The 12,140-nt window shown below is 50.3% G+C and overlaps 1 protein-coding gene across 7 annotated transcripts in view; it reads left to right on the top strand.

The window, feature by feature from the left end:
* Window positions 1-12,140, top strand: part of ZFAT (zinc finger and AT-hook domain containing) — a 287,200-nt gene that overhangs the window by 164,476 nt on the left and 110,584 nt on the right. For all 7 annotated transcript variants that reach the window (XR_009253547.1, XM_058699156.1, XM_058699154.1 and 4 more), the window contains 4 exons: window positions 947-1,135; window positions 2,712-2,862; window positions 9,153-10,606; window positions 11,378-11,610. Coding sequence is in view for 6 of the 7 variants with exons in the window: in XM_058699156.1 (XP_058555139.1) it covers window positions 947-1,135; window positions 2,712-2,862; window positions 9,153-10,606; window positions 11,378-11,610 (2,027 nt within the window). In the remaining variant the exon portion in view is untranslated. The remainder of the gene's footprint in view (window positions 1-946; window positions 1,136-2,711; window positions 2,863-9,152; window positions 10,607-11,377; window positions 11,611-12,140) is intronic.

The following is a 12,140-nucleotide window of genomic DNA, read 5'->3' as shown; positions in this document are numbered from 1 at the left end:
TGGTTTCCTGCTTGTCTTTGCTGTCTTTTCTTACAATGGGATGTTGCCATTTTTTTTGGTTTTTCAAATTTTTTTTGACATTTATTTATTTTTGAGACAGAGAGAGACAGAGCATGAACAGGGGAGGGTCAGAGAAAGAGGGAGACACAGAATCCGAAACAGGCTCCAGGCTCCAAGCTGTCAGCACAGAGCCCGACGCGGGGCTCGAACCCACGGACCGTGAGACCATGACCCGAGCCGAAGTCGGATGCCTAACCGACTGAGCCACCCAGGCACCCCATGGGATGTTGCCATTTTTATTACCATACCCACTCCTTTGTTTCACACCCTTTTTGCGTGACCTGTTCCCCAGCGTTCCCATCACTTCACAGACGCTTGTGTTTACAGTTAACGGAAGGGTTGGTTCCCCAGAAAGCCTTTCCTGACTTCTCGAGTGGATCCCTTCTCATTTCACTTGGCGCGCGGCTGACTGCCCCCCCCCCCCCCCGGCCCCCACCAGACTGCAGGGCATTTGAGGGCAGGGTCTGGGTCTGTGCCTTACTGGTCTTCGTATCCCCCACGGAGGGTACCTAGTAATTGTAGCTTGAATGATTTCTTCCTGGGCTATAAATCTTGGGAGACTCTATCTTCCTTAATGACTCTGAAGTCTGGTAGGCGTCATGAAAACAAGGTGAGGGGTCATGCCTGCTTTATCAACACTGTATCCCCAGTGCCTCGATGGTGGCCTGTGGCCTCAGTGCCGAATTTACTGAATCAGGTGAGAGACTGAAGAATCAAAGACGATGCCTGAAGTGTTGGAGAGGCCTGCGTAGCAGTGAGGACCCAAGTGTATATATCACACACATATATTTCTTTTACTGTCGCATAAAAAGGTTATGTGCGCGCTCCAATTCTGTCACTGATATAAAAGGATATTTTATACATCTCAGTATTATTTGACCTTCAGGTGATGAATCTGACCTTGAACTGGAAAGGAAGTATAAGGAGGATGATCGAGAAAAGACTCCAAGGAGGCCACGGACACAGAGGACGGAGAAAGTCCAGAAGATCTCCTCGGGAAAGGAGGCCGGGCAGGTTTCCGGAGTGAAGAAGCCCATCATAAGTGTGGTTTTAACGGCACACGAAGCTATTCCAGGTGAGCACAGCAAGCGGGACGGGGCCAGAGAAGAACGTTGTGCTGAGTCCATACTGGGCAGTCTCGCTGCTTGGACCCCATGGTCCCGGGCAGGGGCTGCTGCTGTTGCTGCCGCAGACACGGTCAGAGGAGCAGCGGCCACGGAGCGTGTCTTTCCTTTGCTCCCCTGGCCCAGTCCCTGTCCTGGGTGTGCCCCCCGCTCACTGCGTCCCCCGTGTGAGACAGACCTGCTGAGACCAGAGGGCCGCAGCCCGCTCCCGGGAGCCCATGTTCTCTGGTCCCCTCCGCCTAACTTCTGTCCTGCATTTTTAGTGGTTCCATCAAATGTTTTATAATGCTGGAGATTTCTGTCTGCATTTCCTTTCACATAAAGCAGCCTGTGGAGATATTATACTACCTTTTTTTAAAAAAGGCCTCTTTCAGGAAGGGATACTTCAGGCAAAAAGCAGTATGATGTGATAGTAGGTTCCAAAGTATAATAATGGTTTTTTCCCTGTCCATTTCAGGGCTAGTTGTCAAATGTATTTTAAAATCAAGTGTAGGATTTTAAGAGCAGCTGCAGCCATTTAAACAGTCCTTTCCAGTGGAAATAGTAACTCCTTATTTAAGGTGAAAATGCCAGATAAGTGCCTCTTTACACTTCGATGCAGAGTATGATGATCATTAGGAAATAAAAACACTGGGCGAGAGGAACCTTCTGGAAACTCACTTCATCTGCGCTAGCCTGCTTCAGAGCAGTGTCAGTCTGGGAAGAGAAACCTCGGAGAGGGGTGGCTCCTGTTCTCAGCCGTCTCTAGACGAAGTTCCCACAGTAACGTCTTTAAAATTGGCGGTAGGCTTTCAAGATTTCTGCAAGGGGGGAAGAAGTGTGATGGATCTTTGCTGTTCTAGATCCAGGGATAGACTGGAGCCTTTTCTTCACTGCACTGGATACGTGCATGTGCGTGTGTCCACATACGTGGGAAGTGTCCGCTGCTGTGCAAGGTCTTTGATCATTTCACATCATAGAATTGCACGAGCAAAGGGACCTTTGAGGTTTTCCACTCCAGACCCGTCATTTGCTAGGGTGGAAACGGAGGCTGATGGTAAGGTCATGTCATGTTTGGGACTGGACCCTTGGCAGCTCGGATTCCTGTTCACGGCCGATGCCACTGCTCCATACTGTCTTGGTGCAATTTTACACTTATTTGCCTTTATACGGGATTTACCTTATTTACTTTATACAGGACCGCTTATAGGTGGTCCTGTATAAAACCCGATAGGTAAACACATACGTATGTATGTCCCCGTCTTACATGTTTTTGTCTTTTTCATAGATCAAAGGGAATTACCTCAGAAAGGTGTTTTGGTAGATTATTAGGAAACTTGCCCTTCCCACCCAACACACACACACACACACACACACACACACACACACACACACACGTTAAACGTGTGAACTGCAGGAAAACCAGTACCTGGTAAGGGCACTGTATACAGTGAAGAAACACTTCTGGGGCTCCACTCCCGTAAGTGGTGGGATCTGGGACCTCCGCGGTGCCCCTTCAATGTGTGCTGCCTTGTGCCTTCATCTCAGGTGCCACCAAGATCGTTCCAGTGGAGGCCGGGCCCCCGGAGACGGGCACTGCAAACCCCGAGGCCACCCCGGCCGACCTGGCGCCTCGGAGAGGGTACCAGGAGTACGCCATTCAGCAGACGCCGTACGAGCAGCCCATGAAGTCCAGCAGGTAAAGTGTGTGTCCGGTGTGACCTCAGCCAGAGCTGGATTCTGGTGATGGCTGTGGGGGCTAGAGGACCAGCATGTTAGCGTCCCAGGACTGTGTTTGCAGACTGGGTTGTAGAGGACATGGGTTCCTTGATGTAACCCGGGAGTTGGACTCTCCATTACGGTGCCTGTGTGTTGACTGAGCCCGGGCCGCTTCTGTGAAATGCGTGGCAGATCCACTTGCTTTAGGACCTGAGCACCGACTGGCTTAACGAAGGGGGAGCAGTTTACCGTCAGACATATGTTTAACCTTAATAAAAAGAGGTGTAAGTAAGGCCTTACTTAGTACGTTTGCTGATTTTTATTTATTTCCTAAAAAAAATTTTTTTAAGGTTTTTATTTATTTTGAAAGTGAGAGAGAGCATGTGCGCACATGTGCACAGGTTGGGGGGAGGGGCAGAGAGAGAATCCCAAGCATGCTCTGCACTCATGTGGGGCTTGAACTCACGAACCATGAGATCATGACCTGAGCTGAAATCAAGAGTCAGACGATGGACTGAGCCACCGAGGCGCCCCAAGTTTGCTGATTTTTAAAGTTGCACATATTATAATGGAAAAAAAAAATCTTTATTCCCTCCCCATTTTCAAAAGTAACACTTGTTGGGGCGCCTGGGTGGCTCAGTTGGTTAAGTGTCCGACTTTGGCCCAGGTCCTGATCTCACGGTTTGTGAGTTCGAGCCCCGCGTCGGGCTCTGTGCTGACAGCTCAGAGCCTGGAGCCTGCCTTGGATTCTGGGTCTCCCTCTCTCTCTGCCCCTCCCTGTGCTCACACTCTGTCTCTCTCTCAAAAATAAATAAACATTAAAAAAATTTTTTTAATTAAAAAAAAGTAACACTTGTTATTTTCTTGTGGAAAGTTCCTTCACCCTGGATGGTGTAGTTAATCAAAGTAACCCATCGTTCTTCTTCTAGAGGCAACTACTGTTGCCACTGTAATTTTTTCATGATATACTAAAACATAGTGCTTTAATTATGTTACTTTTTTCTAATGCAAAATACCAAGTGCATTGTTATCAACTTTTTTTTTTTTTAAACTTAACCAGACCTTAGGGACACCTGGGTGGCTCAGTTTGTTAAACGTCTGACTTTGGCTCAGGTCATGATCTCGCAGTCCGTGAGTTCAAGCCCCACATCAGGCTCTGTGCTGACAGCTCAGAGCCTGGAGACTGCTTCTGATTCTGTGTCTCCCTCTCTCTCTCTGCCCCTCCCCCACTGGCACTTTGTCTTTCTCTCCCAAAAATAAACATTGAAAAAAAAACCACAAAGCTTACCACACCTTAAAAAATGTTTTTGATACATAGTTTTAAAAGAGTATCTGCTGTTGAATAGGGTGCACTGTAGTTTGTGTAGCCAGGTTTTGCTTGATGGGCAATGTTGTGCTCAAGGGTCTCGGACCTTCGTCTTTCAGTTCTTCTTCACGACTTCCTGTGGGGTGAATTGCTAGCATTGAAATTGCTGTCTCAAATAGTAGAGAACTTATAACTGTCACCAACATTGAAAACCATCCTCCACACACATTGGGTCAGTTGACAACCCTTAGTGAATGCTCAGGTGCGTTTTCTATACCCTCCCCAGGGTCTCGGTCTCACCACCTGTGATAGGTACCTGCTGGGGTGGGGGTGGGGGGTTAGCAAACTGCACCTGAGCTCTGCAAACATTTTTCCAGCCGAGACGAAAGACAAAGAAAATGCCAGTTGCCAGTGGGTTTCCTCTGTTTCTAGAAGAGGGAAATGAGGCGTTCTTGAAGAGAGCATAGCTTTTAGTGCCAAACAGACCTGGGCTGGCTCTAGACTCTTCTACCACGGTTCAGCTCAATAGATTAAACGCCCGTTATGTGCCAGGCACTGGGGATGAGAGAGAACAGGACAGACGCCCTGTTGCGTGGAGGAAGCCTTGGCTCTGTTGTATTTGACTCAAGTGGATGTGCCTCTGAGCCTCTGTTATTCCAGCCGTAAGATCGTCTAGTACAATCTGACTTAGTTTAGTGGTGAGAATAAATGATAAACCATGTGTACATGGTGTCATGTGGGATGCTTCATTAATTCGTAGCCTCAATCCTCTGTGCTTACAGCTGTGGGCAACTGAATTTATTGATGAAGTTGTAAAAATACTCATTCCTTTGGCAAAACTGTCATGGAATTAAGTTTGAAGAACATTCTGGCGTCAACTTAAGTTGATTTGTAGACCCTAGCTAATTATTTTCACACTCTTTCAAAATCTGCTGGGGAGGGGTTCAGCTAACTGGTCATCTAGTTAGCCAGCAAATCTATGCAATATTTAATCAACAGGTTTTGGCCGTATTTCAGCTGCCATGCATTCTAGGAGTATAGTGCAAATTACAAAATTGTTATGAAAGAGGCTTTTTTTTTTGGCATGATGATGTTGCTTTGTAAAATATAGACACAAACTTCTAGGTTACACCAAGAGATCAGTTAGGTTTTCACACAAATATGACACTGGTGCTGTAGAAAATTTTTGAAGTCCAGAAAACTGTAAGAAAAAACATCATTTGTAATCACGCTACTGTGCTATAACCACTGTTTATGTATATATACATATCTATGTATCTAGATACATAGATATGTATCTATATATATAGATACATATATACACATATATATACATGTATATATATTTTTTAATGTTTATTTTTGAGAGAGACACAACGTGAGTGGGGAGGGACAGAGAGAAAGGGAGACACAGAATCTGAAGGAGACTCCAGGCTGAGCTGTCAGCAAGGAACCCGATGCGGGGCTCGAACTCACCAACTGTGAGATCATGACCTGGACTGAAGTCGGCTGCTTAACCGACTGAGCCACCCAGGTGCCCCACCACTGTTAATGTTTTTAATGTGTTTCCTTCCAGCCTTTTTTTGGGCCCATATGTTTTATAAAATGGAGTTTATATTTCATATGCAATTTTATATCTTGCTTTAAGACCTACTCACTGTACTTATTACTTTCGTCCGTTACTCACGTTATTCAGAAATGATTTTGTGGATGGGGCACCTGGGTGGCTCAGTCGGTTAAGCATCTGACTTTGGCTCAGGTCATGATCTCACGGTCTGTGAGTTCGAGCCCCGCGTCGGGCTCTGTGCTGACAGCTCAGAGCCTGGAGCCTGTTTCAGGTTCTGTGTCTCCCTCTCTTTCTGACCTTCCCCCGTTCATACTCTGTCTCTCTCTGTCTCAAAAATAAATAAACGTTAAAAAAAAATTAAAAAAAAAATTATTTTGTGGTGACGGTGTTATAACGTCATGAGGATGTTCTGTAATCTCCTCAGCTCTTCACATCAAAGCGAATAAGACGTGGTAAAATGGCCCATCTGATTGTATCCTGTAAGACCTCACAGATGTTAGAAGAACTTGGCTACGGGGCCTTCCATGGCTGCCTCTTCTCTAGTCTTGTCCCCTCGTGTGCTCCCTGTGGTCTCTGGGCCCCAGCAGGTGTTCCAGCCATCCGGGCCCGTTGTACTTCCTTGACCTCTCCTTGCAAATGCCTCTTCCTCATTTTGGATGCTTCCCCTTTCCCTCACTTGGTTATCCTGTTCACCCTCCAGCTCTCTGCTCAAGTGCCCAGTGCTCAGGACAGCCTGCCTGGAGTGGGCCCTGATCTGGGCTCATGGAGCATCCTGCCTTTTCCCATCACACCAGGGAGCCGTAGTCCTTATCTGCTCCTTTTTGTGGTTGTTAGTCTGGCCTGTCACCTCCTCCACAAAGTGAGCTGCAGGAGAGAATGTGTTGTGTTTGTTTTTGTCCCTCTTGTGTCCCCAGTGCCTGGAATACTTGTTTTGAATGAATGAATGAATGAATGAATGAATGAGTGAATGAATGAATGAAAAAAACAGATGTGCTAACAAACTAGTTCCCTATGTTGGGACCTTCAAGCAGCTTTTCACTGTGAGCACCTTTGTTCGAGTACCTTTTGTATTCTTTCCTTTAATTGATTCCCGGAAGTGAATAACTTTCTAAAATGCACTGGTAAGAGTGCTTCTCTCCCAGCATGGGGAACATTTGGAGTGAAGTAATTTAAAAACAGTCATATGGACACTGCGGCCCTGTGTGTCAGTTCACGGTCCTAGTGAGTAAGGCTTGCGCTTGAGAGTCTGACATAGTCTCCTTGGAATCTTCATCAGATTCATTGCCCTTGGCAGGAAACAGGGCACGGAGGGCTTTATCAGGTTTCTGTGTAATAATACAAAAAAAAAAGTCAGAGCCAAAGATTCTCCTAAGACCATTTAGATCTTGCATTAGAGGAGAAAGTACTGTGATTTGCTTATTTAACTAACGTTTTGAATCTTGGGTTTCTTTCTCCAGTGTTGTTTATACCAATAAAATCTATCACCTTCTGGATTTCTTTGTCATTTGAGAAAGATCCAAATTAGTTTCCTGACATTAGCCTTGGGTTTAGCATGCAGGCAGAGTGCTAACTTTCAAATTTGAATATTTTAATTACATTATGTGAATCGTACCCTCTGGTGTTTATGAACTACAATCGATTTAAATATTTTTAATTTAAAGACAAGGCAACCTGTGTTGATCAAGCATAGTTGAATGGGTAGTTCCATATATACAGACTTTGCAGTTCCAGTGGATACAGCTTAATGGGCTCTGGTCACGAGCATTGAGTGAGATTATCAGTGTTTCTGAAGACCTTCATGGACAACCTCGACATACTGTCCAGCGGGAGTGTAGGTACAGAGGAGAGGAAGCCTCACCTGCCTGTGTGTCATCTGTCAATTCCTGTCCCTGGTGCATGCTATAGTACTTTAGTGGCCATCATTCACTGACTTCAGAAACAAGGCGGGGCTATTCCAAAAGCACTGGAAGTCCCGTACAGGGGACTTTCTCTGTGTATACAATTACATTGGGGAGGGGGACTGGTGTATGTGGTGTTTGCTGGCATCATAGAGGAGGAGGAGGAACACGCAGGCTCTAGAGGCAGACAGTCTGCTTGGGGTCAAATCCTGGTGTCACCGCTTACTAACTGTATGATCTTGGGCACAGACTCAGTTTTGTCATCTGCAAAATGGGTGTAACGAGGCTAGAAATAAATATAGTTAGTGTAGGGTTGGGCAGTTCACACATCCTTAGTGATTATTAGCTGTTATTACCATCTCATACACATGGCCATATTGAAAGAGAAAGGATCCATGAGGCAGACCATGCTTTTATTCTCCATCACACACACAAAATCTGACACAGCGCTTGAAACACACTGGCAGGTATTCATAAATGACAAGCATTAATAAATTATTCATGAGGTTAATAAACGGCAGTTGAACAGTAGCCCTCTTTTCCCCGTCTCAGCTCTAAATTAGCCGTGGTAAAGGAGGAGGGCGATGGAGACTGGAGCATCAGCTCTGTTACTGATGGAGTTGCGGGGGACACGGTGTGGTGCTCATCAGCACGGGGCTTCCCGTTCCTGGGCACCTGACTGCCTCACCTGCAGTCCTTGACCGCTCCTGGCCAGGCCCACGCACGCCCACCTAGCTAAGCACTCACTGTACCACTTGCTGTTCACGGGCAGACCATCCTCGCCAGAAGGGGAAAGTTGGAGCTCAGCTCATGAGGTCCAGGTGACCAGTCAGATAGGCCCGTTCACTTGCCCTGGGAGGACGTAGGGACGCGGGTCTTTCACCGACGGGTGGCAGCGAGGGACGAGCTGGTTGAATGAACAAGCAAGTCTGGCTTGTTGAAGCTGGTGGACAAATCCAAGCAGATTGTATCTGGTCTCATGGAGCCGATGGAGCTCGTTCCGTTAATGACGGGTCATGTAGCCAGAAGACGTACAGGTCAGCTTTGGAGCACAGCTGGTTGTTGTGTACGTTGTGAGTGACACATCCCTCTTCCCTCTTTCTCCTCTTGCCTCCCTCTTCTCGTTCTGCAAGCCTCAACTCAGACATCTCCTGTTTAGCAAGTTTCCCAACTACCTGAATCCAGGTTAGATGTCTCTTTCTCTCTCCTCCCCCCCCCCCGCCCCCGCACATGTTCCCATGGACACTTGCCCCACTGTCGTGCAAGCATGTGCTCACCTGTCTCCCCTCCCCCAGACCGTGAGCTCCAGTCTCTGTACGCGCCTGGTCCATACTCGGCCCTCCGGTCCGTCCCGCTTGTTGCCGAATGAATGCCTCCATCCAGCCTCAGGGCCGTTTGGGTCACTTTGAGCCTTTGGCGTTCGGTTCCCAAGAAGGAGTTCACGGTCCTTAGGGAGGTGCGGCGTCTCCAAGGGTAACGGTGCTGTCGTCTGTTTCCAGGCTAGGGCCCACCCAGCTCAAGATCTTCACCTGCGAGTACTGCAACAAGGTGTTCAAGTTCAAGCACTCGCTGCAGGCACACCTGAGGATCCACACCAACGAGAAGCCGTACCAGTGCCCCCAGTGCAGCTACGCCAGCGCCATCAAGGCCAACCTGAACGTGCACCTGCGCAAGCACACGGGCGAGAAGTTCGCCTGCGACTACTGCGCCTTCACCTGCCTGAGCAAAGGGCACCTGAAGGTGCACGTGGAGCGCGTGCACAAGAAGGTCAAGCAGCACTGCCGCTTCTGCAAGAAGAAGTACTCCGACGTCAAGAACCTCATCAAGCACGTCCGGCACGCGCACGACGCGCAGGACCGGAAGGTGCAGGAGGCCCTGGAGGAGCTCTGCCTGCTCACCAGGGAGGGCAAGCGGCAGCTGCTGTACGACTGCCACATCTGCGAGCGCAAGTTCAAGAACGAGCTGGACCGCGACCGCCACATGCTGGTGCACGGGGACAAGTGGCCCTTCGCCTGCGAGCTGTGCGGCCACGGGGCCACCAAGTACCAGGCGCTGGAGCTGCACGTGCGGAAGCACCCGTTTGTGTACGTGTGCGCGCTGTGCCTCAAGAAGTTCGTCAGCTCCATCCGGCTGCGCTCGCACATCAGGGAGGCGCACGGGGCGGCGCAGGAGGGCGGGCTCTTCACCAGCTCCATCAACCAGAGCTTCTGCCTCCTGGAGCCGGGCGGGGACATCCAGCAGGAAGCGCTGGGGGGCCAGCCGCAGCTGGCGGAGGAGGAGTTTGTGTTCCCTGGCATGAATGCGCCCAAGGGGGCGGCCTGCCCCGCAGACGCTGGGCCCGACGAGGGGGCCGGGAAGGAGCCGGAGGCCGCGGCGCAGGAGCCCGCCCCGCCCACGCACTTGGCCGTCCCCCAGGCCCAGGGGGCCGCCCTGCCACCCTGCGGGCTGGAAGCTGCCGCGGACGCCTCGGACCTTCCTTCGCAGGCGGTGGTCTCCGAGGAGTTTTTACTGAAAAATGATCCCTCCTCTGCGGAGGCTCGCACCGCCCCCGAGGAGACCTTGGACGCCCGGCGCGGAGCCTCCTCCCAGACTCAGGGTGAAGAAGTCCCATCACTGCCATCCAAGGCCGGAAGTGCGGGAGCGAACCTGGACGCGCGGGGGGCCGAGAGCCCCCCAGAGGCAGGGCAGAAAATGGCTGCCCTCCCGTCCGAGGGACCAGATCCTAGTAGGTGTCTCAGGTCAAACCCAGGCGAGGCCTCGGACCTTCCTCCGGTAGCAGGTGGAGGGGACGTGGCCCTGCCCCAGCCAGACTCTTGCAGCCCGGCCTCCGAGCACCGGGCCGGCATCAGTGCGTTCATGAAGATCCTGGATGGCTTACAGAAGAGAAGGATGAACACCGGCTTGTGCGAGAGGATCCGGAAGGTGTACGGGGACCTGGAGTGTGAATACTGCGGTAAGGAGGGCGGCGCTGGGCAAGCAGCTGGCTGAGCGCTCGTTCCCTACAGCCCCGCCCGTCCCCAGCCTGCTTTGGGTCACCTCGTGTTTGGTTTGAGCTCATGTCTCTTTGCAAAGAACCACCCGTCAACGAGCTGTGCTTCATCATTTGTAGACAGTAGGAGGCGGCCACCTGTGTCACAGTCTAGCGTGTGGCGTATTTGTGGAGGTGGCCGCGCTGGCTGGGGCAGGCACACGCGGTGGTCTCTCTCACGGCTGCTGCCGGAACTTGAGCCAAGAAGAATGGTTCTTCTGGCACGTGACAGGTTCAAAGTGTAGCTTGAGTCGTGGCCCTGTTCTCCCTGCAGCTCCTCGTAGAGAGCCCCGATTGGAGCCCTCGCAGCCGTCCGTGCAGGCAGGGCCCCTGAGGCTCCCCGAGAGCTGGCAGCGCGGGTGGTGGGAGAGCCCAGCTCTGGCCCAGGTGTCGGCAGGGGTCAGAGACCCTGATTTAGGCAAGTGCACAGCAGCATGTGGTGCTGTAATTGGTCCTCAGGAAACACTTGTTTCCTCCTGTCCTAGCTCTGATGTCACGCAAACAGCGTAGCACCCTTAAAGTTCACAGCCTCCCGCCTCTAAAAAGCCATTTCCAGGCAGAAGTGAGGAAAGCGTGAAGGGTGACCCGGACAAGCCGGAGAGGGAGACAAATAGACTAGTAAAAAAGTAATAATGAGAAAAATCAAATCCAGTCTGAAAGAAGCTTCCTTGTTCTCACGTGACGATATTTTTTTAGGCAAACTTTTTTGGTACCAAGTGCACTTTGACATGCACGTGCGCACCCACACCCGGGAGCACCTGTATCACTGCTCCCAGTGCCATTATTCCTCCATCACCAAAAACTGCCTTAAACGCCACGTTATTCAGAAACACAGTAACGTCCTGCTGAAGTGTCCCACCGATGGCTGCAACTACTCAACTCCAGATAAATACAAGCTGCAGGCACATCTTAAAGTTCACACGGAACTGGTAAGTAGTAAGCCCGGGCAGCAGCTTGTCTGCCCCCGCTGCCCACTGCTTTCTAACCTTTGTGCGCATGGGAAGGTGCCCCGCTTCCCCGTGAGCCCTGCACGCGAGCGTCCTTCCCAGGAGGCTTCGCCCCGGGACCCCCTTCACAGGCAGAGTCTCAGATACGTTGCAAAATGATGAGGTGGAACAGATTTGCTTTCTGGGCCCACTGTTCAGCATCAGAGAAAATCTCCGGAAGGAAGATCTACAGCGTGGAACTAAAGCAAGGCTTTCTTAAGTGACATCGTAAAGAATCATCAGCAACAGAAGTGGCAGTAGGAAGAGCTGCCCCTGGCCGTTGAGAGGTTACATGCCGTGGTGCCCGTGGGGCGGGGGGCAGTGTCTGGTTCACGGGGAGAGCGCAGTAAATGTCGATGACGCTGGTGTCCTCTTGTGTTACTTGTTGTCGACTCTCTGTGAGGGATTGTCTGTGAAGCGCTCTTATTTAAAAACAGAAAGGCGATCGTTTAAGCCAAGATGCTGTCCATATT

The sequence above is a fragment of the Neofelis nebulosa genome, chromosome 14, assembly GCF_028018385.1.
Source record: "Neofelis nebulosa isolate mNeoNeb1 chromosome 14, mNeoNeb1.pri, whole genome shotgun sequence".
In the NCBI taxonomy this organism is placed as follows: Eukaryota; Metazoa; Chordata; class Mammalia; order Carnivora; family Felidae; genus Neofelis; species Neofelis nebulosa.
Note: the sequence above shows the minus strand (reverse complement) of the source record. Positions and strands in the feature narration are given on the sequence as shown.